Source organism: Pelophylax lessonae, assembly GCF_965119305.1.
Source record: "Pelophylax lessonae genome assembly, chromosome: 13".
Lineage (NCBI taxonomy): Eukaryota > Metazoa > Chordata > Amphibia > Anura > Ranidae > Pelophylax > Pelophylax lessonae.
In genome coordinates, this window is record NC_138780.1 from 132,140,195 (window position 1) to 132,168,065 (window position 27,871).

The following is a 27,871-nucleotide window of genomic DNA, read 5'->3' on the forward strand; positions in this document are numbered from 1 at the left end:
AAATTTCGAACAGTTTTGAAAAAAAAAACAATATTTTTCACATTCTGCTATATAACATGCCCAAAAAAATGTAAAAATCAAAATTTTTTAACATTTTAGGCCAATTTGTTTTCTGCTACATATTTTTGGTAAAAAAAAAATCGCAATAAGTGTATTTTGATTGGTTTGCGCAAAAGTTATTGCGTCTACTAACTGCGGGAAAGATTTATATCATTTTTATTGTTTTTTTTTTTTTACTAGTAATGGCGGGGATCTGCGATTTTTAGCGGGACTGCTAGATTGCAGCGGACAGATCAGACCCCTAACTGACATTTTTGACACTTTTGGGGGTACCAGTGACATTACTACAGTAATCAGTGGTAAAAATATGCACTGTTATTGTAATAATGAAACTGGCAGGGAAGGGGTTAATACTATTGGTGATCAAGGGGTTAAATGTAAGCCTAGGGGAGTGATTCTAACTGTGGGGGGGGTTGGGCTTTTGAAATTATCATAGAAACATCCCATCATTGCAGAGAGAAGGACGGACGGCTGTGTTTACAACAGCCGTCCGTCCTTCTCTGTCAGCGGGGAGAGATCGCCGGTGTCAGGCGGCAATTGGAGCCACCTGACACCCGCGCTGGCTTCCCCGCTGACGATCGGGGGGGAGCGTGCTGCCGGTGGCGCGCGCTGGCCCCCTAGCTCCTTCCAGGCAGATGACACCTATTAACGTGATTTTCCCTGGGAGAGCCACTTTGCCGACGTAAATATACAGTGAGCCGACGGTAAGTGTTTAAAGGATGCGTATCTGCACATCCCTGTCTACGAGGGTCATCAATGGTTTCTCTGTTTCACGGTGGCAGAGGACCGTTATCAATTTGTGGCATTACCCTTTGGTAAGCTTCGGCTCCCAGGGTATTCACCAAGGTTTTTTGGCCCCGGTGCTGGCTTTGCTGCGCAAAGGGGGTGTCAGGGATCCTCTGCTATACACAGGCACACTGGCGCCGCAAACCGGCGAACGCCTATACGCATGCGTGTACGAAGAGGAGCCTTGAATAGCTAGAGGCTACCTTAGTATAGCTAGAGGCTACCTCAGTATGGTTCCAGGCTACCTCAGTATAGCTAGAGGCTACCTCAGTGTGGTTTGAGGCTACCTCCGTATAGCTCTAGGCTACCAAATTGGCCTATTTAAACACAGCTGTCACTACAGGAAGTTGCTGTGTTATCTTCAGCTCTCCCTTGTGATCCGTGTTCCTGTGTACCTGTTGTTCCTGATTATTTGACCCGGCTTCCTCTTGTCTTTGCTACTTGCTGCCCGCCCTGACCTTTGGCTCGTCTGACTACTCTCTTGGTTAACCCTTGTCTGCTTCTCTGCTTCTGGACCAGAACCTGCGCTCTGCTTGGCTGGGTAATCCTGGGGACCGCGACCTGGTGCTAGCTTGCAGCGTAGTCCAACCCCACCATTAGGGGCCCTGGTGAAAACCAGCTAACACTTAGACTCCGCACCTCAGGTGAACCTGTGTCCTTATCAGAGTACTTACCTTGGTGTCCATACGGCATCCAGCTCTGCTACCACGGCCTTCTCATCAGGTGAGAGTTCTCTCTATTAGTCAGGCTCCACCTGCCATCCTGACAGTATAACACAGCCATGACCGAGCCTGCACGAGGGATCTCTCCGATGGATGAGATATGTCAGCATCTGGCGGCTCTTACTCAGGCCGTGAAATCCCTTCAAGAGGTGTATACCCAGTTGGAAGGACGTGTGCAGTTCCTGGTCTCTTCTGCTGACCCTACCGCAGATCCAGCTTCTTCATCCGCCACACCTCCCACGGGGACCACGCCAGGACCCACGGTGGTCATGTTGCCCCCGGAACCGAGAGTCCCTACACCAGAAAGATTCGGTGGAGACCGCAGCAAGTTCCGTGCATTCCGCAATGCATGCAAATTATATTTTTCCTTACAACCCCGGACCTTCTCGCTGGAAGCCACCAAAGTGGGTTTCATCATCTCCCTCCTTCAGGGAGAACCCCAGGCTTGGGCCCATCGTCTGTTAGAAGAACGCAGCATGCAGCTTGACTCCCTGTCGTCCTTTCTTAATGCGATGGCCCAGCTCTACGATGACCCACAGCGGACCTCCACCGCGGAAACCGCACTCCACATGCTCCAACAAGGCCGAAGAGCTGTGGAGAACTACGTAACCGACTTCAGGCGGTGGAGCGCAGATACCTACTGGAACGATGCGGCCTTACGTCACCAGTTCCGTCTTGGTCTTTCAGAGGGGCTGAAAGATGAGCTGGCCCGTGTGGGTGTACCAGAGACTTTGGAGGAATTGATCGCACTGGCGATCCAGATTGATCGTCGGCTCCGCGAACGCAGAGCGGAGCGATATACCCAGCAGTCTCGCCCAGTCTGGATGTTGCCCCGAGTACCCACTCCCAGACGTCCTTTTCCCACCAGTCTCGTCCCTACAGATCCGGCTCCTGCTACACCGGTACCGGACACCTTGGAACCCATGGAGCTTGGAGTCATGCGACCTTCCCTGACAGCAGAAGAACGTCTTCGCCGGAGACAGAACAATCTGTGTCTGTACTGTGGGGAGCCCGGTCACTATGTACGCTCCTGTCCTGCAAAGCTGCATAAGTGCTTTTCCATCTCGCCCTCAAGCTATCCGGCACCCTCTTCCAGCACTAATCACCTGGCTCTGTCTGTTCTTTTTCAGCTTCCGGAAGGTATGGTTCCAGTCACCGCAATAATTGACTCTGGAGCATGCAGCTGCTTTATTGACTTGTCATTTGCAGCACAACAGCACATTCCCCTTCGACCCAAGTCACAAGGACTCTCCGTATTTTTGGCAGATGGTTCATGCATCAAGTCTGGATTGGTGACCCAAGAAACCCCTCCTTTACCCGTAACTGCTGTTGGAAATCACAAGGAGCTCCTGAGCTTGGATGCCATTGCTTCCCCCCTATTTCCAGTCATTTTGGGGCTGCCTTGGCTTCAGGCACATAACCCATCGATCAACTGGGCCTCCGGAGACATCCAATTTCAGTCTTCCTACTGCCAGAACCACTGCTTGCCGATGCCCCTCAGTTCCCCCAGTATCTTGCTATGCACAGACTCTGATAAAGAGACACGGTCTCTCGTACCTGAACCCTACCACGAGTACCTGGATGTTTTTAGCAAACAAGGGGCTGAAACTCTCCCCCCCCACCGTGCCTATGATTGCCCGATTGAGTTACTTCCAGGAGCTGAGATTCCCTTCGGTCGGATCTTCCCTCTATCAGAACGTGAGTTGGGAACCCTTAAAGAGTACGTAGAAGAAAACCTGAAGAGAGGGTTCATCCGCCCATCCACCTCCCCGGCAGGGGCAGGAATCTTCTTTGTAGAGAAGAAGGACCATTCTCTTCGGCCCTGTGTTGACTACCGGGAACTGAACAAGATAACAGTTAAAAATCGTTACCCCCTTCCACTGATCCCCGAACTTTTTCAAAGACTGAGGTCTGCTTCTCTGTTTACTAAGCTGGACCTGAGGGGAGCCTACAATTTGGTCCGCATTCGTGAAGGGGACGAGTGGAAAACGGCCTTCCGTACCAGGTTTGGCCATTACGAATATCTGGTGATGCCTTTCGGCCTTTGTAATGCCCCGGCGACTTTTCAACATTTTGTCAACGACATTTTCAGAGATTATCTAGATGTCTTTGTAATTGTTTACCTGGACGACATCCTAGTCTTTTCTGCTTCCCTGGACCAACACCGGGAACACGTCAAGAAGGTCCTCCACCGTCTTCGGCAACATAGGCTATACGCCAAACCAATAAAATGTGAGTTCGAACAACGGAGTATTCAGTTTTTGGGACTCGTAATTTCTTCCACAGGCATCAAGATGGACCCACAAAAGGTCTCTGCCATCCTGGACTGGCCAGCACCCTCAGACAAAAAGGGGGTACAACGTTTTATTGGTTTTGCCAATTTCTATAGGAGGTTTATTAAAGGATTCTCCGCCATCATTGCTCCTATTACGCAGCTAACCAAGCAGAACAATCGTTTCTGTTGGACCTCTGAGGCACAGGCCGCCTTCAGTACTTTGAAGGGACTATTCACCACCGCACCAATCCTGAGCCACCCTGATCCCACTTTGCCCTATCTACTTGAAGTGGATGCCTCAGAAACGGCTGTAGGTGCGGTCATTTCCCAACGTCAGGGTCTTAAAGATTTAGTCCACCCTGTGGCTTTTTTCTCCCGCAAGCTTTCACCAGCAGAGAAAAATTATGATGTGGGTGATCGGGAGCTGTTGGCCATCAAGGCCGCCCTGGAGGAATGGAGGTATCTATTAGAAGGAGCAGCACACCCTATCCTGATCTATACAGATCATAAAAACCATGAATATTTAAGGACAGCCAAGCGCCTGAAGCCACGCCAAGCTCGTTGGGCATTATTTTTCTCCCGATTTTGTTTCCACATTACGTATCGGCCTGGATCAAAGAACGTTAAGCCTGATGCGCTCTCCCGGATGTTTGACAACCCTAAGGAGACTTCAGCACCAGACACCATCCTATCCCCAAACCACTTTCTGCTGCTTCAACCTGACCTGCTGTCCCTTATGCAACAAGCCTCGAGGGATGTCCCCTGCCTCCCTGGAATTACATCTTCCCGAGATGGACTATTATGGCGGGGTGACAAGATTTTTGTCCCTGAAAGCACTCGAGTGATGATCCTGGGCCTGTGCCATGACCACCCTTTGGCGGGTCACTTTGGGGTTCACAAGACTCTGGACCTGATACAACGCACGTTCTGGTGGCCTGATTTAGAAAGGGACTGTAAACAGTATGTAGGAGCATGCCCCATCTGTAACCGGAGCAAGACGGTTAGAAGCAAGGCCTGGGGGTTACTCAGACCACTGCCAGTCCCAGATAGGCCATGGAAAATGATTTCCATGGATTTCATTGTTGAACTCCCTCCGTCTGAAGGTTGCTCTGTCATTTATGTAGTGGTTGACCGTCTATCAAAGATGGCTCACTTTCTGCCACTAAAGAACACCCCCTCCGCCTCAGAGACTGCTCAAATATTTATCAAGGAGATAATCAGGCTTCACGGGATCCCAGCGGACATCGTTTCCGATAGAGGGGTCCAATTCACCTCCCGGTTCTGGAGATCCCTGTGTGAAACCCTAAAGATCAAGCTATCCATGTCATCAGCATACCACCCTCAGACAAATGGACAAACAGAGAGGACAAATCAAACTCTCGAACAGTATATTCGGTGCTTTACCACGTTTGTCCAGGATAACTGGGTGTCATTATTACCTTTAGCGGAATTTGCCTATAACAACGCCAAACACTCAGCCACAGGCCAGTCACCATTCTTTGCCAACTACGGCTTCCATCCATCATTTTTCCCTTGTGTTGTCTCTGAGTCCACAGTCCCTGCAGCTCGGAGTGTCGCTGAATTCCTCAATCTCAACAGCAAACTGCTACAGGAAGCAATGGTCAAGGCGCAGGCAGCTAACAAGGTGATCTTCGACAAGAAGAGGAAAGGTGAACTGATCCTCCAACCAGGGGACAAGGTTTGGCTATCAACAAATAACCTCCGCTTGGCCTGCCCCTCGAAAAAATTGGCACCCAAATTTATTGGGCCATTTCCAGTAAAGAGGAAACTTAACGAGGTATCCTACGAACTGATCTTGCCAGAGTCACTTAAAATCCACCCTGTATTTCACGCTTCACTGTTGAAGCCTGCCTTACCTGACCCCTTTCCGGGTAGGGATTCTAGGCCTCCTGACCCTGTGGTGATTGACGGTGATGAGGAATTCGAGGTGGAAGCTATCTTGGACTGCAGAAGGAGGAGGAACCAGATACAATTCCTGGTTAATTGGAAGGGCTTTGGCCCAGAGGAGAATTCCTGGGAGCCCGAACAGGATGTCCATGCCCAGGAATTAATTCGGGCTTTTTTCCGCAGCCATCCTCAGAAAAGGAATCTTTTGGGCACCCGGAGGTTGCCCATAAGGAGGGGGCAATGTCAGGGATCCTCTGCTATACACAGGCACACTGGCGCCGCAAACCGGCGAACGCCTATACGCATGCGTGTACGAAGAGGAGCCTTGAATAGCTAGAGGCTACCTTAGTATAGCTAGAGGCTACCTCAGTATGGTTCCAGGCTACCTCAGTATAGCTAGAGGCTACCTCAGTGTGGTTTGAGGCTACCTCCGTATAGCTCTAGGCTACCAAATTGGCCTATTTAAACACAGCTGTCACTACAGGAAGTTGCTGTGTTATCTTCAGCTCTCCCTTGTGATCTGTGTTCCTGTGTACCTGTTGTTCCTGATTATTTGACCCGGCTTCCTCTTGTCTTTGCTACTTGCTGCCCGCCCTGACCTTTGGCTCGTCTGACTACTCTCTTGGTTAACCCTTGTCTGCTTCTCTGCTTCTGGACCAGAACCTGCGCTCTGCTTGGCTGGGTAATCCTGGGGACCGCGACCTGGTGCTAGCTTGCAGCGTAGTCCAACCCCACCATTAGGGGCCCTGGTGAAAACCAGCTAACACTTAGACTCCGCACCTCAGGTGAACCTGTGTCCTTATCAGAGTACTTACCTTGGTGTCCATACGGCATCCAGCTCTGCTACCACGGCCTTCTCATCAGGTGAGAGTTCTCTCTATTAGTCAGGCTCCACCTGCCATCCTGACAGGGGGATTGCGGTCCTCGGTTATCTGGACTGCGTATCTGCACATTCCTGTCTACAAGGGTCATCAGCGGTTTCTCTGTTTCACGGTGGTAGAGGACCGTTATCAATTTGTGGCATTACCCTTTGGTAAGCTTCGGCTCCCAGGGTATTCACCAAGGTTTTTTGGCTCCGGTGCTGGCTTTGCTGCGCAAAGGGGGATTGCGGTCCTCAGTTATCTGGACGACCTCCTGTTGAGGGTGAGCTTGTGTGCCACTCTGTCAAGCGATCTGACGGTCACAGTTCAGACGCTCCAGGAGTTCGGGTGGACCATCAATTTCCAGAAGTCGGCACTGACCCGTCAGTCCGCCTGAGTTACCTGGGCATGGTCTTGGACTCAGACAAAGTGTTTCTTGCGGAGGACAAACTTCGGACTTTACAGGGCGAGATCAGGTCCCTCAGGGACAACGATCTCTCCTCCCTACGGAGGGAGGCCAAGCAAGTGGCCGAGATTCTGACTTGGGCCAAGGCACACGTTCCAGCTATCTCCTGTCACGGAACCATGAACCAGACGTACAACAACAGATAAGTGAAAATAAGACAGCTTTATTGAAAAACAAGCTATAAAGCAAAAGTCCAAACGGATGGCGAAACCGATGCAGAGTCTTGCGAAGCCAGGGGTCAGGAACCAGCAGGGTAGTCAGACGAAGCCAGGATCAGGAACCAACAGGGTAGTCAGACGAAGCCAGGATCAGGAACCAACAGGGTAGTCAGACGAAGCCAGGAACAGGAACCAGAAGTAGCAGCAGTCTTAGTAGCATGTGAACACAGGAGGACCAAGCAGGGAACTGAAGCCACAGACCTCCTATATATATATGAGCTAGGCATCCAGCTCCTCCCAGTGGGAAGGAGGAGCCGCAGGGTGGGAGGCTACAAGAAACCCAGAAACCAAGATGGCCGCCAGCACATGTCAAACGAAGGAGAACAGCAAGAAGGTAAGACCAGACAGTACCTCCCCCTCAAGGGCCCCTCCTCCGCGGAGTAAAGAACGGTTTCTGAGGGAAGCGTGCGTGGAAGGCTCGGAGCAAGGCAGGAGCATGGACATCTGCGGAGGGAACCCAGGAACGCTCCTCTGGACCATAACCACGCCAATGAACCAAAAACTGCACCCGACCGCGGACCAGGCGTGAGTCCAGGATATTGCTCACCTCATACTCCTCACGATTGCCCACTCGGACCGGACGAGGCCGAGGAACCGAGGAAGTGAAACGATTACACACCAGAGGCTTCAACAGGGAGACATGAAACACGTTGGAAATCCGCATGCCAGGAGGAAGCGCAAGGGCATAGGCTACCGGGTTTACCCTGCGAAGCACTCGGAAGGGACCGACAAAGCGAGGCGCCAGCTTGGGAGTGGGCACTCGAAGGTTGAGGTTGCGGGTGGACAACCATACACGGTCTCCGGCCTGGTAGGAAGGAGCAGGCGCTCGTCTGCGATCAGCCTGGAGTCTCTGGCGCTGCGCAGCGACCTCAAGGGACTTCTGGATCTGTACCCAAGAAGCACGTAGGACGGAAAGGTGATCCTCCACAGCCGGAATATCCTGGGGAGAGAATACCTCCGGTAACACGGCAGGTTGGAAACCATAGTTGGCCATGAAGGGAGACGTCCCAGAGGAAGAGTTCACCGCCGTGTTCCTGGCAAACTCAGCCCAAGGCAGGAGGTCAACCCAATTGTCTTGGTGATCGGAGACATAGCAACGAAGGAATTGCTCCAAGGCCTGATTGGATCGTTCTGCGGCCCCATTGGACTGAGGGTGGTAGGCCGAGGAGAAGGAGAGATGAATCCCCAACTGGGAGCAAAAGGCGCGCCAGAACCTGGACACAAACTGACTCCCCCGATCCGACACAATCTCCTTGGGCAAACCGTGCAACCGGAAGACCTCCCTGGCAAAAATCGTGGCCAACTCCTGTGCCGAGGGTAACTTCTTGAGAGGAACACAGTGACACATTTTGGAAAATCGATCCACAATCATGAGAATGACCGTATGGCCTCGGGATGCAGGGAGGTCCACAATGAAATCCATACCCAGGTGTGACCATGGGCGCTCCCCGGTGGCTAAGGGTTGCAGAAGGCCCAACGGAAGGTGCCGAGGGGACTTACTCTGGGCACAAACGGAGCATGCCGCTACATATGCGGCGATGTCGGAACGTAGGGAAGGCCACCAGAACAGACGTGAAACAGCCCAGGACAGCTGATTCTTTCCAGGATGCCCCGCGGTCTTGGAGTTATGGTAGGTTCGCAACAACCGAGTGCGCAACTCCTCAGGCACAAAACATCTGCCGTTGGGTCTCCCAGAGGGAGCACCAGATTGAGCCGCCAAAATCTGCTCACCCAGGGGAGAGGTCAGGCTGGTGCGAATGGCAGCCAGGATCTGATTCGGAGGTATGACCGAAGTCGGAATCGACTCCTCCCTGGACAGGTCGGAGTACTGCCGTGATAAGGCATCAGCCCTGATGTTCTTGGAACCGGGTAGGTAGGAGACCACGTAATTAAAACGTGACAAGAACAGAGCCCATCTGGCCTGACGTGGTGTCAATCTCTTGGCCTCAGAGAGGTAGGTCAGATTCTTGTGGTCCGTCAGGATGAGGACCGGAACCACCGAACCCTCGAGCAAGTGCCTCCATTCTTTTAGAGCCTGCACGATGGCCAATAACTCCCTGTCACCAATCTGGTAGTTGCACTCCGCGGAAGACAGTTTCCGGGAGTAAAACCCACAAGGAAGCAGAGGACCCTCTGGTGTTCTACGCTGAGACAGAAGGGCGCCTACTCCCGTCTCAGACGCGTCCACCTCGAGGACAAAGGGCAACCCAGGGTTGGGATGCGACAGAATCGGAGCCAACACAAAGGCGGACTTTAGAGCCTCAAAAGCTCGGATGGCCTCGGGCGGCCAGACCTGGGAATTACTGCCCTTCCTGGTCAGATCCGTGAGAGGCTTGGCTAGCATGGAAAAGTCCCTGATGAACTTCCGATAATAATTGGCGAAGCCCAAAAAGCGCTGCAGGGAGCGAAGACCACTGGGCTGGGGCCACTGTAAGACAGCCGAAACCTTCTCAGGATCCATGGAGAACCCCTCAGCGGAAATGATGTAACCTAAGAAGGTTACCTGGGATCGGTGAAATTCGCATTTCTCAAGCTTACCGAACAGCTTGTTCTCTCGTAACCGTTGCAACACTCGTTTGACATCCAGAATGTGGGTCTCCATGGACTCAGAATATACCAAGATGTCATCCAGGTAGACCACCACACACTGCTGCAACAGGTCACGGAAAACATCGTTGATGAATTCCTGAAAGACTGCGGGCGCATTGCACAGCCCAAAGGGCATAACCAAGGATTCATAATGACCGGTCCTGGTGTTAAACGCGGTCTTCCACTCATCGCCCGCCTTGATCCTTACGAGGTTATATGCCGCCCTCAGGTCGAGTTTGGTAAAGACCGTGGCCCCTTTAAGGCGATCGAACAGCTCGGAAATCAAGGGTATCGGGTAAGCGTTCTTGATCGTGATGCGATTGAGACCCCTGTAATCGATGCAAGGCCTCAACTCACCGCCCTTCTTTTTCACAAAGAAAAATCCAGCCCCTGCCGGGGACGAGGATTTGCGAATGTGTCCACGTGAAAGCGCCTCCCTCACGTACTCCTCCATGGCCTCATTCTCCGCTACCGACAGTGGATAGACTTTGCCACGAGGAGGAACGGCACCAGATTGTAACTCGATGGCACAATCGTATGGGCGGTGCGGAGGTAGGGCAACCGCGCGCACCTTATCGAATACATCCCGGTACTCCTCGTATTCAGGGGGCAACAGAGAGTCCGAGGAAGTACACAGCAACTTGACAGGCCCATGGATGCAACTAGTCCCACACTGCGGTGACCACGAGAGGAACTCGGCCGATCTCCAATCGAAAATCGGATTATGCTTCTGGAGCCAGGGGTACCCCAAGACCACCGAGTAGTGTGGAGACGAAATAACCTGGAAGCAGACCGACTCTCTGTGGACGGCACCAATGGCTAACCCCACTGGAAGGGTCTCATGAGTCACGTGTGGCGGCAGAAGGGGTCTGCCGTCTATCGCCTCAAGAGCCAGAGGAGAACCTCGAGCCTGCAGAGGAATGGAATTGGCGGCAGCGAACACACTATCAATGAACAAACCACCAGCACCAGAGTCCACCAACGCCTGGGTCGTCACCGAGCCCCCGACCCAGGAAAGGACAACAGTGATCAGTGGTTTGTCAACACGGGAAACCGGGGACGAGGAGACTCCACCCAAGATCTGCCCCCGACAGGATCTCAAGTGCGAGCGTTTCCCTGGACGGTTCGGACATGCCAACCGAAAATGCCCACCGAGACCACAGTACATGCATCGGCCCTCGCGTCTCCGGAGTACCCTCTCCCCCTCGGACAGGCGAGCAAACCCCAGCTGCATGGGTTCACCCCCAGACAAGTCATCCCCAGGAGGCGTGGGAGGAGAGGGAGGCACGGGTGGGACAACAAAGGTAGGCGCCAATCTGTTAGGAGGCCTCCGCAGACTCTCCTTAAAGGAAGGTCTCTCCCTGAGTCTGGTGTCAATCAAAATCAGGAAAGAAATAAGAGACTCGAGCTCCACTGGTAGGTCCTTAGCTGCAACCTCATCCTTCAAGGCATCCGAGAGACCATGAGAGAAAGCAGCGACCAGAGCCTCATTATTCCAGCCCACCTCTGCTGCCAGGGTACGAAACTCAATGGCGTATTCAGCTACGGATCGTGAACCCTGTCTGATGGACATAAGGAGCTTCGCAGCAGAGGCAGCACGAGCCGGCACATCGAATACCTTCCGAAGAGAAGCAACAAAACCGGAAAACTCGGCAACCACCGGATTGTTGTTCTCCCATAAAGGGCTGGCCCAGGCCAAGGCCTTGTCCGAGAGCAGCGAGATTAAGAAGCCCACCTTTGATCTCTCAGTAGGAAAGGCATGTGGCAGCAACTCGAAATAAATGCCCACCTGGTTAAGGAAACCTCGGCACTGAGTTGGCTCTCCCCCCAAAGCGCTGTGGAAGGGGGGCAGAACCGGACATACCCCGAAACACCGCGGGCGCAACAACAGGTGTCGGGGTAGACTCTGGCGCAACAACCGGAGCGGCAGTAGGAGCGGGCCCAGGAGCGACAACCGACCCATCGGCAACGGGAGCGAAATGAACCGTGCGCTCAAGCAGGGTTTGCAACGCCACGGCGAACTGACCCAACAGGTGATCCTGCTGATCAAGTCTGGCAACCAGCGTGGGTAGTGAGGATGGCCCTGTACCGTCAGAATTCGTGGCCTGTTGTACCGTGCGTTCAAGCAGGGTTTGCAACGCCACGGCGAACCGACCCAACAGGTGATCCTGCTGATCAAGTCTGGCAACCAGCATGGGTAGCGAGGATGGCCCTGTACCGTCAGAATTCATGGCTTGGTCCTAATGTCACGGAACCATGAACCAGACGTACAACAACAGATAAGTGAAAATAAGACAGCTTTATTGAAAAACAAGCTATAAAGCAAAAGTTCAAACGGATGGCGAAACCGATGCAGAGTCTTGCGAAGCCAGGGGTCAGGAACCAGCAGGGTAGTCAGACGAAGCCAGGATCAGGAACCAACAGGGTAGTCAGACGAAGCCAGGATCAGGAACCAACAGGGTAGTCAGACGAAGCCAGGAACAGGAACCAGAAGTAGCAGCAGTCTTAGTAGCATGTGAACACAGGAGGACCAAGCAGGGAACTGAAGCCACAGACCTCCTATATATATGAGCTAGGCATCCAGCTCCTCCCAGTGGGAAGGAGGAGCCGCAGGGTGGGAGGCTACAAGAAACCCAGAAACCAAGATGGCCGCCAGCACATGTCAAACGAAGGAGAACAGCAAGAAGGTAAGACCATGACATCTCCGCTGTTCACATTCCGGGAGTGAAGCACTGGCAGGCGGACTATCTCAGTCATCAGTCCTTGGATCAGGGGTAATGGTCCCAGCATCCAGAGGTGTTTCGTCCCCTGTGTGCCCGGTGGGGGACTCCGGACGTTGATCTGTTCGCGTCTCATCTCAACAAAAAGGTGGAAAGGTTCGCGGCCAGGGCCCAAGATCCTCTGGCGGATGCCGCGGACACGTGGGTGGTGCCCTGGCACCGGTAGCAGCTGATTTACACCTTCCTTCCAATTAAACTGTTGTCCAGGTTCCTCCGCAGGTTGGCGTTGGAACAGGTGCAGGTACTTCTGGTAGCTGCAGGCTGGCCTCGTCGGTCTTGGTACGCGGACCTCGTGCAGATGGTCGTAGAGCCTTCCTGGCGGCTAACTCTGAGTTAAGATCTGCTGTTTCAAGGGCCGATCTTCCATCCTGCCTTACGATCTTTGGCTTTAACGGCATGGCTGTTGAAAGCCAGGTGTTGAGAGACAGTGGCCTCTCAGATGCTGTCATTCCTACCTTGCTGTGAGCTCGGAAGGCTACCTCCAGGAAGATTTACCATCATACCTGAATGGCGTATATATTACCTGGTGTGAGTCGCGAGGGTTTTTCTTCCTTGCTCCTTTTCGGTGGTGAGGTTTTTGGCCTTCCTGCAGGAAGGTGTGGAACAGCATTTGGCGCTGGGCACAATCAAAGGTCAGTTGTCGGCCTTAGCCATTTTCTTCAAGCGTCCATTGGCGACTTACTCTCTGATTCGAACCTTTATTCAAGGGTTACGTCATCTGGCTCTGCCGCGGAGGGCTCCTTTGGCTCCGTGGGACCTAAATTTGGTCTTGTCCATTTTGCAACGGCCTCCCTTTGAGAACATCATAGAAATCTCTCTGCCTGTGTTGTCCCAGAAAGTAGCTTTTCTGCTGGCTATCACCTCTGCATGCAGAGTGTCTGAACTGGTGGCTCTGTCTTGCCGTTCGCCTTAACTGGTTGTTCATAGGGATGCAGTGGTCCTACGACCAACTCAGTCTTTTCTCCCTAAGGTGGTGTCGGATTCCCACCTCAAGGAGGATATTTTGTTGCCTTCGCTATGTGCGAAGCCCAAGCATCCCAAGGTGTTTGCCTTGCATTCATTGGATGTGGTCCGGGCGATCAGGCCCAGCTTTGAAACCCTCAGGTCACGACAACACCCCTCCAATTCATTTCTGTAGGAGTCTTCCTGGCCTCATGGTAGCCTCCTTCAAGGCAATTCCCTTTGCCCATTTTACTCCAGACATCTTCAACCCAACACTCTCAAGTTATGGAACAAGCAGACCCAGTCCTTGGATCACCTAGTGATCCTGTCCGGTAAAGGTCTCCTGACATGGTGGATCACCAAATTTGCCTTGGAACTGAGAAAGTTGTTCTTCACAGAAATTTAGAAAGGAATGTGGTAACCACAGATGCAAATAGGAAAAAATATCAGCCACACTCCAATTAGCTCTTCTTGCAGTGTTTTTAAAAATCTGTGAATTGACTGCATACAGTGATTTTTCCAACCCAAACAATATCAGCCTCACTCTTAGGGAAGGCTGGTTTTGGGTTGAAGACATCACTGTATGCATTCAATTCACTGAATATTAAAACTGGGGTGAGGTTTACAACTCACTGACTGTTCTGTAGACGTAGTACCCACAGGAGTCAAAACTACCCATCAAGATTCTGGAACTGAGAGCCATCAAGCTATATCCAGAACATTGGACCTCCCTTCTACAAGGTCACCCAGTCAGGGTACAGTCAGACAATGCCACAGCAGTGGCCTACATAAAGCATCAGAGGGGGCATCAGAATCATAGCATCCTTGAAGAACAAAAGTCTAATATTTTCAAAGACAGAAACTTGCATTCCAGCTCTCTTGACCTTTCGCTTTCTGACAGTGGATTCACAGACAGAGCTTCTAAACTATCAATGTCCAGACCCATGAGAGTGGTCTTTTACATCAGGATATCTTTCAAGATCTCTGTCAAAGGTGGGGAAAACCAATTGTGGACACCCTGACCTCCTTTTACAACAGAAAGCAAAACATATGTGTGGCCAAGACCAGGGATCCTCTATCCTTCACAATAGATGGTCTGGCGATTCCCTAGACCCAGTTTCAGCTGGTTAATGCCTTCCATCTGATGAAAATCTTCCCTTGACTGCAGATCTAGATATAAGAGGAAAGGGACCTGTTAATTCTGATCATACCAGGTTTGTTTTGGAAAAACATAGTTCCCAGACATCTGTTGGACAAGCCCTGACCTCATCCAAACAGACCAGACCTGCTGACTCACTGTCCCCTGTTCCATCCTGCTTCTTAGTCAGTGGCTCTAACATGGCTGTTAAATCCAAGTCCTAACTTGGATAGGGTTATCTCTGTTCCGGTTTTCCCACCTTACTCAAAGCAAGGAAATCCAACTCCCGAAAGATTTACCATCAAGCATGGAAGTCCTAATTTGTCTGGTGCAAAGACAGAAGGCATAAACCTATGGAATGCTCTATCACTCCTATTTTTGCCCGTTTTCATTCTAGGCATCAGCAGCATTAGGTCCTTGGTACCCTGAAGGGGCAGGTTTCTATTTTATCCATCCTTTTCCAGAAAACTCGTATCTTTTTAATCCTATATCATTTCTTTTCTAAAGGAAGTTGCTCATCTCATTCCCCTAATTTGACCTCCTGTGTCACCTTGGGATCTCAACCTGATGCTTTCTGCTCTTCAGAGATCCCCCTTTGAACTGATCATAGACATTCTGTTGTAAGATCTCACCTTTAAGTTTTCCTTCCTGATTACCATCACGTCGGTTACGCATGTTTTTGAGCTGTCTTGTAAAGAGCCTTTTCTTGTTTTCGACAAGCATTTGAGACCAAAACCCTCCTTTTTAACTAAGGTGGTCTCTTCTTTTCACCTCAACGAGGACATCGTCTTCCCTTTCATCTGTTCTGCCCCAAAACATAGCAAGAAAATTGCCTTACATCGCCTGGATGTCGGTGGGACTGTCTGCTGGCAGCCACGGCCTCTTTTGCAAGACAGTATTTTTTTTATACCTGGAAGTCTTCATAGAGGACACCCTGCTTCCCCTGTTATTATTGCCAGGTGGATCAGACAACTAATTTCCAGAGGCTATGCCCTAAAGAAGAAAGGTTCCTTCCTATTCTATCAGAGCCCATTCTACCAGGGCTAATGGTGTCTCCTGGGCTTTTCAACATCAGGCATCTGTATCCCATATTTGCAAGGCCGACTCCTGCTCCTCAGTTCAAACATTTTCAAAGTTCTACTAGGTGGAAGCTCAAGTTTGAGCTGATGTGAGCTTTGGCTGCAAGGTACTTCAAGGTGTTATTTGAGTATTTTGTTTGGGTTCCTTAAACCCTTGTGTTTTTTGTTAGCCTGTTGGCAATTCTGTGTTGCTGCGTTGTTCATCTCTAGTTTAATGGCTTGGGTGAGTCACATGGTCTATACCAGTCCTGTGTCCTGTGCTGTATGATTAGGATAATAGGAGTTTTGTGGTTCAATACATTTTTTATTGAATTCTACAGTAACAAAGCATGGGATGTGAATGATCTTGAAGCAATAAAGGCATTAAAGACATTGTGCTAAAGCACCCAAACTCAAAACAGTGGTATACCAATAAATCAAAAATACATTTAGCAGATAACGATGCTATCCAGCATCAAAATAAACATCAAGCAAAAGACTCCAGAAAAAATGGATATACGGTCGCTCAAAAGGCGAAATTTCAACATGAGTAACAGTCAGGAGATGTGTTCACTAAGTAGGGGAGGAGGGGTGAAGTCAGTGGAGAAGGATGAGGAAAAAAAGGGAAAAAACAGAGGAATGGAAGGATGATGGTCTAGCCCTACCTATAGGCCAAACAGAGTATGATCTATTCCGGATGCAAGAAAATGTACATACTACATAGCTGAGTATTTTTGCATGGTTTCAATTATCCTCGCCTCCACCTTCTCATTTAGCTAGTTTGCGTGATCAGAAATTTAACCTTGGCTATAGAAAGAGTGGGGGATTCGATAATAGGAATTTTGAATTACCTATAAATTCTTTATCTTGTGGAATAGTACAGGACACAGGCCCCTTCCCTCTGTGCCTTGATCAATACCTAATGTTTGTTAAAACTGGAGCCCCATAAAGTTGGCAGGATTATATGAGTATGCTTTAGGCTCTCCCCTTTCAGAAGTTTTTGCCAGTGTCCACTCACCTGAAGGTAGTAACATATACAGTGCCTTGCGAAAGTATTCGCCCCCCTTGAACTTTTCGACCTTTTGCCACATTTCAGGCTTCAAACACAAAGATATAAAACTGTAATTTTTTGTGAAGAATCAACAACAAGTGGGACACAATCATGACGTGGATATTTCAAACTTTTTTAACAAATAAAAAACTAAAAAATTGGGCGTGCAAAATTATTCAGCCCCCTTAAGTTAATACTTTGTAGCGCCACCTTTTGCTGCTATTACAGCTGTAAGTCGCTTGGGGTATGTCTCTATCAGTTTTGCACATCGAGAGACTGAAATTTTTGCCCATTCCTCCTTGCAAAACAGCTCGAGCTCAGTGAGGTTGGATAGAGAGCTTTGTGAACAGCAGTTTTCAGTTCTTTCCACAGATTCTCGATTGGATTCAGGTCTGGACTTTGACTTGGCCATTCTAACACCTGGATATGTTTATTTGTGAACCATTCCATTGTAGATTTTGCTTTATGTTTTGCATCATTGTCTTGTTGGAAGACAAATCTCCATCCCAGTCTCAGGTCTTTTGCAAACTCCATCAGGTTTTCTTCCAGAATGGTCCTGTATTTGGCTCCATCCATCTTCCCATCAATTTTAACCATCTTCCCTGTCCCTGCTGAAGAAAAGCAGGCCCAAACCATGATGCTGCCACCACCGTGTTTGACAGTGGGGATGGTGTGTTCAGGGTGAGGAGCTGTGTTGCTTTTACGCCAAACATAAAGTTTTGCATTGTTGCCAAAAATTTCGATTTTGGTTTCATCTGACCAGAGCACCTTCTTCCACATGTTTGGTGTGTCTCCCAGGTGGCTTGTGGCAAACTTTAAACGACACTTTTTATGGATATCTTTAAGAAATGGCTTTCTTCTTGCCACTCTTCCATAAAGGCAAGATTTGTGCAGTATACGACTGATTGTTGTCCTATGGACAGAGTCTCCCACCTCAGCTGTAGATCTCTGCAGTTCATCCAGAGTGATCATGGGCCTCTTGGCTGCATCTCTGATCAGTATTCTCCTAGTATGAGCTGAAAGTTTAGAGGGACGGCCAGGTCTTCGTAGATTTGCAGTGGTCTGATACTCCTTCCATTTCAATATTATCGCTTGCACAGTGCTCCTTGGGATGTTTAAAGCTTGGGAAATCTTTTTGTATCCAAATCCGGTTTTAAACTTCTCCACAACAGTATCTCGGACCTGCCTGGTGTGTTCCTTGTTCTTCATGATGCTCTCTGCGCTTTAAACGGACCTCTGAGACTATCACAGTGCAGGAGAATTTATATGGAGACTTGATTACACACAGGTGGATTCTATTTATCATCATTAGTCATTTAGGTCAACATTGGATCATTCAGAGATCCTCACTGCACTTCTGGAGAGAGTTTGCTGCACTGAAAGTAAAGGGGCTAAATAATTTTTCAGTTTTTTATTTGTTAAAGTTTGAAATATCCAATAAATTTTGTTCCACTTCATGATTGTGTCCCACTTGTTGTTGATTCGTCACAAAAAATTACAGTTTTATATCTTTATGTTTGAAGCCTGAAATGTGGCAAAAGGTTGAAAAGTTCAAGGGGGCCGAATACTTTCGCAAGGCACTGTAGCCCATAGCAGAGGCGTAACTAGAACCTTCATGACCCAGGTGCAATAAATCATGAAGAGCTCCCCTGACCGACAGGGGCCCTTTCCATCGGCTGTTGGGCCCTTCCCATGGATCCCAGGGCCCTTTATTCCCATTGCAGGGCCCCTTACAATGTTTTTACATGTTCTGCAGTGAGCCCCCTTCTTGCCATCTTTGCAACCCTGGTAGTTCGCCTACTGACCCATAGTCTATTAATAAAAAACCCTGTGTCCTGTACAGGATTTCAAGATAAGGGACTTACAGGTAAGTCAAAATTCCTATTTTATACCTATTCTGTTTAGATCTTGTAACAACCATTTTATATGGGTCTGGGATATGTTTTTGTCTTGTATTTATAGTTTTTAACCAATTAAAACTGTATTTTACTCTTTTCTTTTTAGTGCTCTCGTAAAAAGAAAATGTAAAAGTGAGCTGGTACAAAAATCTAAGACCGGTGAAAACAAAAAGCCCCTAAGAGCTGTGTCGATAGATTGTCTTGTTAAAACTTCACCCAGTGGTGGCAGCTGTGATGAAGTGGACAGTGAACCATTCATTGTAGAATCTGCAAGCCCACAAGCAGAAAAGAGAACCATTAACTTGCTTGTTAGTTACAGCAACTCTGGTGCTACACTTTTTCCAAGTGATCCACAAATGAGCAAAAAACGGCAAAAAATGGATAAAGCTGGTGGTAGATCAAAAGGACTTTCCAGCTGTTCTACTGAGCCACCAAAGAAAAAAAATATACGCGCTCCTGTAAATACAGGAACCAAGGACACAAAATTAAAAGCAACTAAAAGTCAGTCACAACCTACTGTTGGTATACCTAGAAAAAACACAGTGTTGGAGAAGAACAAAATAACAGCAAAAAGTGAGGGTATAAAAGCTCCACCAGAAAAATATGCCAAGAATATTCAGAGCTCACCTGGCCCAGGAAAGATTCAACCTAGGGAACCATTTTCAGTGAAAACAGTAAAAAGAAACATGACAATGTCAACACCAACTACTAAAACAAAACCAATTAATGGGGTTAATAAGATATCATCTTCTGTTGACAACATATCCAAAGTTAACCACCGTCGTGAAGACCCCCATGAAACTGAAAGGAGATGGATGAGCACAGAGAGACTCAATAGGGGACTTCTGCGATCTAATATACAAGGACTTGAACACTGGAAAGAGGATGATAACAGTGACTCTTCTGACAGTGAAAGCTACTATTCTGTAGATTCTCTGTCTTCTGCATATACCAGTGCCTTAAAAAAACAACTGAAGCAGGAAGATAAAGAGAGACAGAAAAATAGTAGGAGGGATTCAGACAGCGAGGACAGCCAGATGTCACAGGACTCATTGGTGGAAAGGGAAAATAAAAAGGATAGGCATATTAAACGAACATATAACAGATATAAGACGATTGGGACTCATTCTGGCTCTTCTAAAAGTTTAACAGAAGATCACAATGCATTTCCTTTAGTTACAACTGGGTCAGTTACTGCTGGATTCTCAAAAAGTTTTTCTCTAGACAGTTTGGCTGATGCTGATGAAGTACCAGATGTGGATTCATCTGAAGAACTACCAGCAGAGATCTTCTGGAAACTCCAGAGTCCTAGGTGTTTAAATATGACTGATGATGATCAGAAGAATGTAGACATCACAACTCCTGGAGAAAATACAGCTCTAGAAAGAAGTGCCTCATTTTACCTTAAAATAAATAATTATGCTACTATGGGAAACATCGATACCTCAACAACACCTTTGAATGTTCCTGATGTAATCTCCCATCAAATTCACCTTAGTTCACCTGTTTTTATTAGTGAACACACCTTGCATGGATTATCAAGTGAAACGTGTACAATAGAACCTGCTGTAAATACTCTTCACCAAGACTCTTCTTGTCTTGACAATAAGGCTGCTAAAACAGATTCAGACTTCATACACGATGAAGGGTCAGAAGCATCTACTAAAACTATTTTTATTAAAAACAAATCTAGGGCATCTCCTGGCATACAGGAAGAATTAAATGTACAGCACTCTCAGGATCCAGAACCACTCTACAAAAACCTAAATATATCTAATGTTGAGGGAAATCAACCAAACACTAGTTATATCAAAGATATCAAAGTAAACTGTTTTGAAAACCAGAAGCCTATTCATGAATGTATTAATATTGACAATGATTGTTCCATAACACACTTAGATTACTTGAATTCATCAGAACATCATTCAGCTTTTCCTGATTTATCAAACAATTTCATGGAGTGTGAAAAAAATACGCAGAAATCCTTTCTAGACAAAACAAATGTAGCTTTGGAGCCCACTGGTTTTGCCAAAACTGAGGTAAATAAAATACCACAGGTATTGTTGGACCCAACAACAGAAGAAGTCAACAATAAAGAAGTTGCAGTTTCTGTGAAAACTGATGGTACAGGTGATCTCGGAATTTCTGTAGAAACATACAGCCAGGATATAAAAGATAACCATAAGGAATCTCTAGAACTAAATGAAGTGAATAATAAAGGAAACATTGAACAAGGAAATAATGCAGAAAAAGATCTGACAGAGTGTAATAAAAATCTTTCTATATCAAGGAATTCTGTAAATTTAAATACAGCTGTAAGCACAGTAGTCTTAAAAAGTACAAACCAGGATATGAAGCAAAATTCCCACTCAGAATGCACCTCTAATGATATGCCAACTGCTATTTCTGATGAAGAATGTAAACCTAGAGAGATGTTTGTTTTACATTTAACTCCGGAGAATGGTGAAATTCATGGCCATATTGATGCTACTATCAAAAACTTTGATAGAAATGTAACACCTGTTCAGACTGGCTATCTGAATAACCAAACTACAGTTCTCAGTGATACTTGTTCAGATTTTAACAGGTCTGGAATTTTACATAATAATAATTTAGAGAGTGAAAAAATTCCCAAAAAGTTGACTGGTATTATAAATATGCTACAAGCAAAAGACATTCAAATTCATAGCAGCCTTGCAAACACCAACTTGGTATCAGAAGTGACAACATACAGTGCAGCTCTTGATCTAAACCAGAACAGAGAGTGGAAGCTAGAAAAACAACAACATTTATCTGATAAATCTAACATCTATAAAAATAAAGTAGCTGACCCCCTTCAAAGATTGATTATTGATGGACATCACAAAACTGCAGCTGTTGACAATGCTGACATCAGCACTTCAGATCTAATGGCCAACCAACCACTGTCAGTTGTGAACAATTCTAATCAAATAATGTTTGTTGATCAGAGTGAATCAAGAAATATAACACCACTAATAATATATAATAACCTTGTCCAACATATTGAAAACCTTGACAATGGTAATTCTCCGGTTTCTAGAACTGAGGATGGTGACAGCCACAAAGACACAGAAAGTTCTATTATTTTTAGTGGCTCACTCTGCTCACTTTCCTGCACATCACCAGAGGCTGATATGGAAGCCACCAGCCTTTCACCAGTAATAGGTCTCACTGACTCGCCTTTAACTAAGCACTTACTACCAAGGTCGAGTACATTACCTGGGGGAAATATGTCTGAGTACAAAAGCCCTAAACATAAGGAAAGCAGAGTAAATGGATGCTTTAGTAAACATCCTGGTAACATCCCTTTGAATTATTCAGAATCTGCACTTTTTGATAAGACTTGTGAATTTCAACATCATCTTCTTGATATAAATAGTAATAAACAGAGTGAATCTTGGAGTTCTTGTGAAGATAATACAGGGCCATTATCCAGTCTCAATAATACACAATATGTTTTAACATGCAATTCATCTGGTGAGGCTCTCCTTCAATCAAAACCTTTGAAAGAAAAAGAGATATTACCAGAAGAGGGAATGCATAATTTACAGCCTTTATCTGAAAACACCCAGCAAGTGCATGATTTAAATACAAAACACCCGAAACCAAATTATACTAATGATATCCTTAAGGGTAAAAATGATATACACTGTTGTAAACCAAATTGTGAACAGCAAAAAGCTAAATGTCCTCCAGAACAAGCCATCCACACAGATATGAAGAGTTCAAAATTGTTTAATAGCAGTAAAAATGACGACCAATCAATTTCCTCAGGAGTCATAACCCACACAGATCCATTGTTGTGTAATAAAAGCGATGGCGAAGATGCAGAAAAGTCTTGGAATGTGATTGCCGAACAGACCTTAAAAGAACTAAGAATGGAAACTATGACATCTGAAACTGAATGTTCACTTCCACCTAATAAACAGATAAAGAAAAACCATGGGAATTCTGAGAAAACCAATAATGATAAAGATGATGGCAAATATGGTGCTTCGAGGAGAAAACCTAAAGATTCATATTTAACTAATAAACAGGCTAATATAAAGCATGACATAGAAGAAAATGATAATAAAGTTTATGACAAAGTTGCTTTAAAGGGGAAAACTAACAATCATGTAACAACCACTCAGGATTCTACAACTTCAGAGGGATGTTTTCAGAAACATATCAGAAACACTGTTACTGGAAATAATGAGCAATCAAACTATACTAATTCTTTGTCTGATATTATAAATAACATGCAAGAAAACCATTACTGTGGTGTGAAACCCTTAACACAAGATATTGCAAGTACATATCCGATTCTTCCATATTATGAAACTATAATGCAAAGTGAACATGTTTTTGAATCACAATGTAGTGGGGCTAAAGCTGTAAGCACACATTATAATAATACAGAAAGTTTACCAAACACATCTGAGCCAGAACACTTAGGTTCACAATGCACACCTGGCTTAATAACAATGATAGAAAATGGTGAAAATCAGGAATTGAGATCTTTCAGGATTTTGAAGTTTAAAGAAGGAAATATTTTTTTTAAACCAAAAAATGAGGAATCAGAACTTTGTATCCCACATGAAACAGGAACAAGTGTCACAAAGAATGAAAGTATACAGGAAGGCTCTACAACATCAGTACCCATACTGTTGCATGGTTTTTGCTCAGATGTTCATTCCTTGGCAGAAATGGATGGCATTATTTCTTTAGATAGGACTTCTGAGAGACAGGAAAATCTTCAGGAAAGATTTGAGGAGAAAAGTAAACAAATACACCTTAATCTAGGAAGGGAAAGTTCCCAAACAAAAGAGCAAAATTTCTGCGTCAAAGCACCAGAGGAAAACTTGCTGGAGCAACAAACACTAAACAAACTTCCAAGTAAGAATAAGATTATGCAAAAAGAAGAAAGCCCTCTGACAAAGGAAGAACTAGAAGACAAAATGAATGTTATCCCTTTACAAAATCCTGAAAATGCTACTTGCAAAACTAAATCTGCTTACCCTGGTTTAACCTACTCTATAAATGCCGGCACTTTGCAAGCTGCTACATCATCTGCTAACTCTGCTAAGTGTATTGAAGAATCAAATGAAGTGTTGAAAGATATCCAGAATGATTCCAATAAATGTCAGTTTTCTCAATGCCAAGAAGCAAAGCAACAAACTGAAATATCTCTAAGTTGTCAGCCATCCACTTTCAGACCCTGTCAAGAAACTGAACCAAGAGAAAAGGGAAATGTGCTTCTTTTTGGAAAAAAAAAAAAAGAAAAGGGAAATGTGCACCATGGCTTAGATCATACATGTGAAATGTCCATTTCCATCAGTAAGAAATGGCAACATAACCCAAAGTCAGAATTAAGTTTGGTAATGGATGAAAGCACACCGCAGTCTACCGAAATTCTGGACACCTGTGGAGTAAATGTCATATCAGGTCATGTACTAGAACTAACTGATCCAGCCTTACAAATGGAATACAGAAGCAGAAAAAATGAAGGAGTTGAAAACAATATTCGTGTGACTGAAGAAGACAGTGGAGAATGTCCTTCAGAGTTAAATGACTCTCCTGAGATTTCTTCAGGAGAAGATGACACAGAAACATTCAGTTCCTTAGCCTCGAGTGGCCTTACAAGCTTGAAAATCAGGTCACTGGAGAGTCTGTCAGTATTAAATGAAGGTAAATCAGAAATGCATGGAGCTATTCATACAGGTGTCCCTGGTGACTTTTCTCACCATGGATTTTCCGAACTAGACATGTCAACTTGCACCACGTCTAACAAAGCTTACTGCTCCACCCATACCCTGTGTGAATGTTTATCACCTACCATGGCTCTTGCCAAGTCACAGGCAGAATCCTCAAACTGCTCCACCCATACCCTGCGTGAATGTTCATCACCTACCATGGCTCTTGCCAAGTCACAGGCAGAATCCTCAAACTGCTCCACCCATACCCTGTGTGAATGTTTATCACCTACCATGGCTCTTGCCAAGTCACAGGCAGAATCCTCAAAGTTCCCTTCTGATGGTTTAGCCTCCAGCCCAAGATATGAATCTTCTTCACAAAGATTAGGTTCTGGGACCAAAACTAAGCATAATGGACAAGACCATTCAAATAAGGAGTCAAAGGATTGCTCACCACATAATGTAGCACACTGCAAAACAAACTGTTGTCTTACTGATCACTATCAGCCCCCAAACTGTTTTGCAAATGACCAGGACAGCATTGCTGGACATACACATTTTAAGGATGAAGGTACCGATAAAGACTGTATTCCCATTAAAGTACCATCTAAACTCCATAGCAGTTTATTTCGTAACTCATCACAACAAACGCAGACATCAATAGAAGAAATGGGTGAGAATACAGAAGGTCTTCACTTTACCTCAAGTGACATTAACCCCTTTGTTCACTCTTGGCATCAGGAAGTTAGTCCTAGGGCTGGGTGGAGGAACTGCTCATTTAACAGTGCCAGCGATGTGTCTTGCAGTAGGTTTCAAGCCACAGCTGATAGATTAATGAGATGTTCTAGTGTTGATGAAGGGCTCAATTCTCATAGTTCTCCTTTTAATTCACATCTTAGTTCCTATGCAAAACCAGCATCCAGCACAATAAGCAGTTTTGAAGGAAATGATTCTAGACATGATTTAAATTCATTTGATGGTTTTCAAGATCAACTATTGGATGAAACTGTTGCTGTACACACAAGAAATGATTTGGAATTTGTTGGGACATCTGAGTCACAAGTAAGACTTGAAGACTGTTCCCAGCTAGATGAAATAATGATTTTTTACACTTCAGAGTCAGAGACTTGCAATGAAAATGACCAAAGAATATCTTATGAACACAGAACACACACTAAGCACATAAAGCCTAGATATCGTAGAACCACCAAGCACCAAAAAAGTAGCACAGATGTGTTATCCTCACGGAAAATGAGGCACCAGAAACCAGTTTCTTGGTCCAATGTGCAGAGCATGTCCATTCATTTATCACAGCTGTTACAGGAAACCTCAGAACTACTGGGAAATTTGTCTCAGCGTCACTCTGAAAATGTCACACTTGATATTGCAGAGTCACTTGTTAAAAAGTCAGTCAAAGACTCTTTTACCCAAACTTATGAAGACAAAGGTATTCAGACAGATAAGCCAAAAATAAACAGTACACAGAACTGTACAGAAAGTAACCATTTTCTAAGCCCCTCAGAGATAAATGTCATTGTAAAAGTAGTTGGAGCAGATTCATCAACTCATATTCCAGACAACACTCACAACATGCATTTAACAGAGGCAAAAATAAGTGGTAAAACAACAAATGTTAGGACACAAAGCCTTCCAAACTTACATGGATATGTGCCTGCTAAACCAGCAGATCATGGGATGTCTAAATCACCACGTATACGAGCATCTGTCCCATTCCTGTCTGCTAGCACTCTTCCACTTTCTTCACCTACAAGTTCTCCTGTTTCAACCATTTTGAATAAAGACTCAGAAGATATTTCACTTGCTGTAGCAAATAGTGTTTTACCAGTTGTTCAAACTCTAAGATTCCACACTTCATGTCAAGGAAACACCACAATGGTTGATCGAGCTTCATCGCCAATTCTAACGCTAAGAGCAAGCAAGAAACCTTTTAATAAATTTGAACTTGAAAACAATTCTAGTGAACAAAACCTTGAGAAAGTCTCTCGACACAGAAAAAGGAGAGAACAAGAAAATTGTAAGCTACAAGTCACCGGTTCGCAAACAGAAACAGACAATGAAACCATTTTTTCATTTGGTCAGGGAAATAAAGAAAATACATTTGAAGCTGTACGTTGCAGCTCTCTCAGAGAATCTCCTAAAAGAAGAATAGCAACACATAAAGTTCAGAGATACAAGAGTGAAAACTGCATTCTGCAAAACAAACTCTCTCCCATTAACCAATTTATTAGTAATTCTGAGATTTCAGGGTATGGAGACAGGGAAGATAGAAAAGACAATTTAGGATCCACTCAAGCCAAAAAAGTACCTGCAACCACATTTACTGGTTTGCCAGCTTGGGAACGCCCACAGTCACTTGAAAATCTCTATCAGATGGAACATCCCATGTTGGACAGGCACAGGCAGTCCCTAACAAGAACTACAAAGACAGAATATGGTGCTGATAAAAATGATCTTGCTAGTAGTACCATAACGTCAAGTAATTCATATGTAAAAAATGAAATCTGCCAATATTCACCTTCACAAGTAAGTGGTTTTAACTTGCAGTTGCAGGATGATGGCTTATCTATAGTGGAAAGTGAGTGCAATACTGACATTCTTCTAGGTCAAGAGCCCACTTTGGCAAGCAGTCACAAATCACATAACTACAGTTTGAAGGATCTGCCCCTTCATAATAAGTTCAGCAATTGGTCCGGATTTCAAGGTAGCTCACCGAGACATGAACAGTTGTTAATGAGTTATCCCAATTTGAGTATGAAACAGAGCCCCACCTGTACGTCCCAGGAAGAGATAGAAAGCCGATCTCGTGAGATTGAGAGACTGCAGCGGGAGCGTGCAGAAGTCATGTCTGCACTACACTTGGAGATGAATCCACAGCCCCTTACTGTGCAGCTAGCAGAAGCCAAGCTCAGCTACGGAATTGGAGAAACCGATGCACTACTGAGAGTGATACAGACAGGAAAGATGGATAGTCAGGAACAGGTTTCTGTAAAGAAACAGCTATATGCAAGGTAAGAAGCATCTTCATGCATCACTTTCTCAAAAGTAAAATCTTGAAGCCTAAGTTTACCTAAAATTAAAAACAGCACAAAGGACATTATTTACAGCTTTGGTGAGATGTGTCCTTCATGCTGCTGTATCCTCTTTTTGCCTAGATCTTCAATGCTTCTCACCCCCACCATTGTATTCTTCTGGTGCGGTGGGATTTATTAGAAGTAAGGTAGAAATATACAGTTCTTTATAGCCATGATTGTTTTGTTTTGATTTATATTGTTTTTATGAAAGTGTCATGTCTAAGGGAAATAGATAAAAAGCCATTGCTGACCACCTACATGTGAAAATTCTAGTTAAATCTGTACCATGGAAGAAATACTGGCTTCCTCCAATCACAAGGAGGAACAATATT

The 27,871-nt window shown here is 46.0% G+C and overlaps 1 protein-coding gene across 1 annotated transcript in view; it reads left to right on the plus strand.

Moving 5' to 3' along the window:
• The window catches only part of STARD9 (StAR related lipid transfer domain containing 9), a 297,129-nt gene that overhangs the window by 237,200 nt on the left and 32,058 nt on the right, over positions 1-27,871 (plus strand). The window contains exon 23 of the mRNA XM_082274962.1: positions 18,858-27,476. Coding sequence (XP_082131088.1) covers positions 18,858-27,476 — 8,619 coding nt within the window. The remainder of the gene's footprint in view (positions 1-18,857; positions 27,477-27,871) is intronic.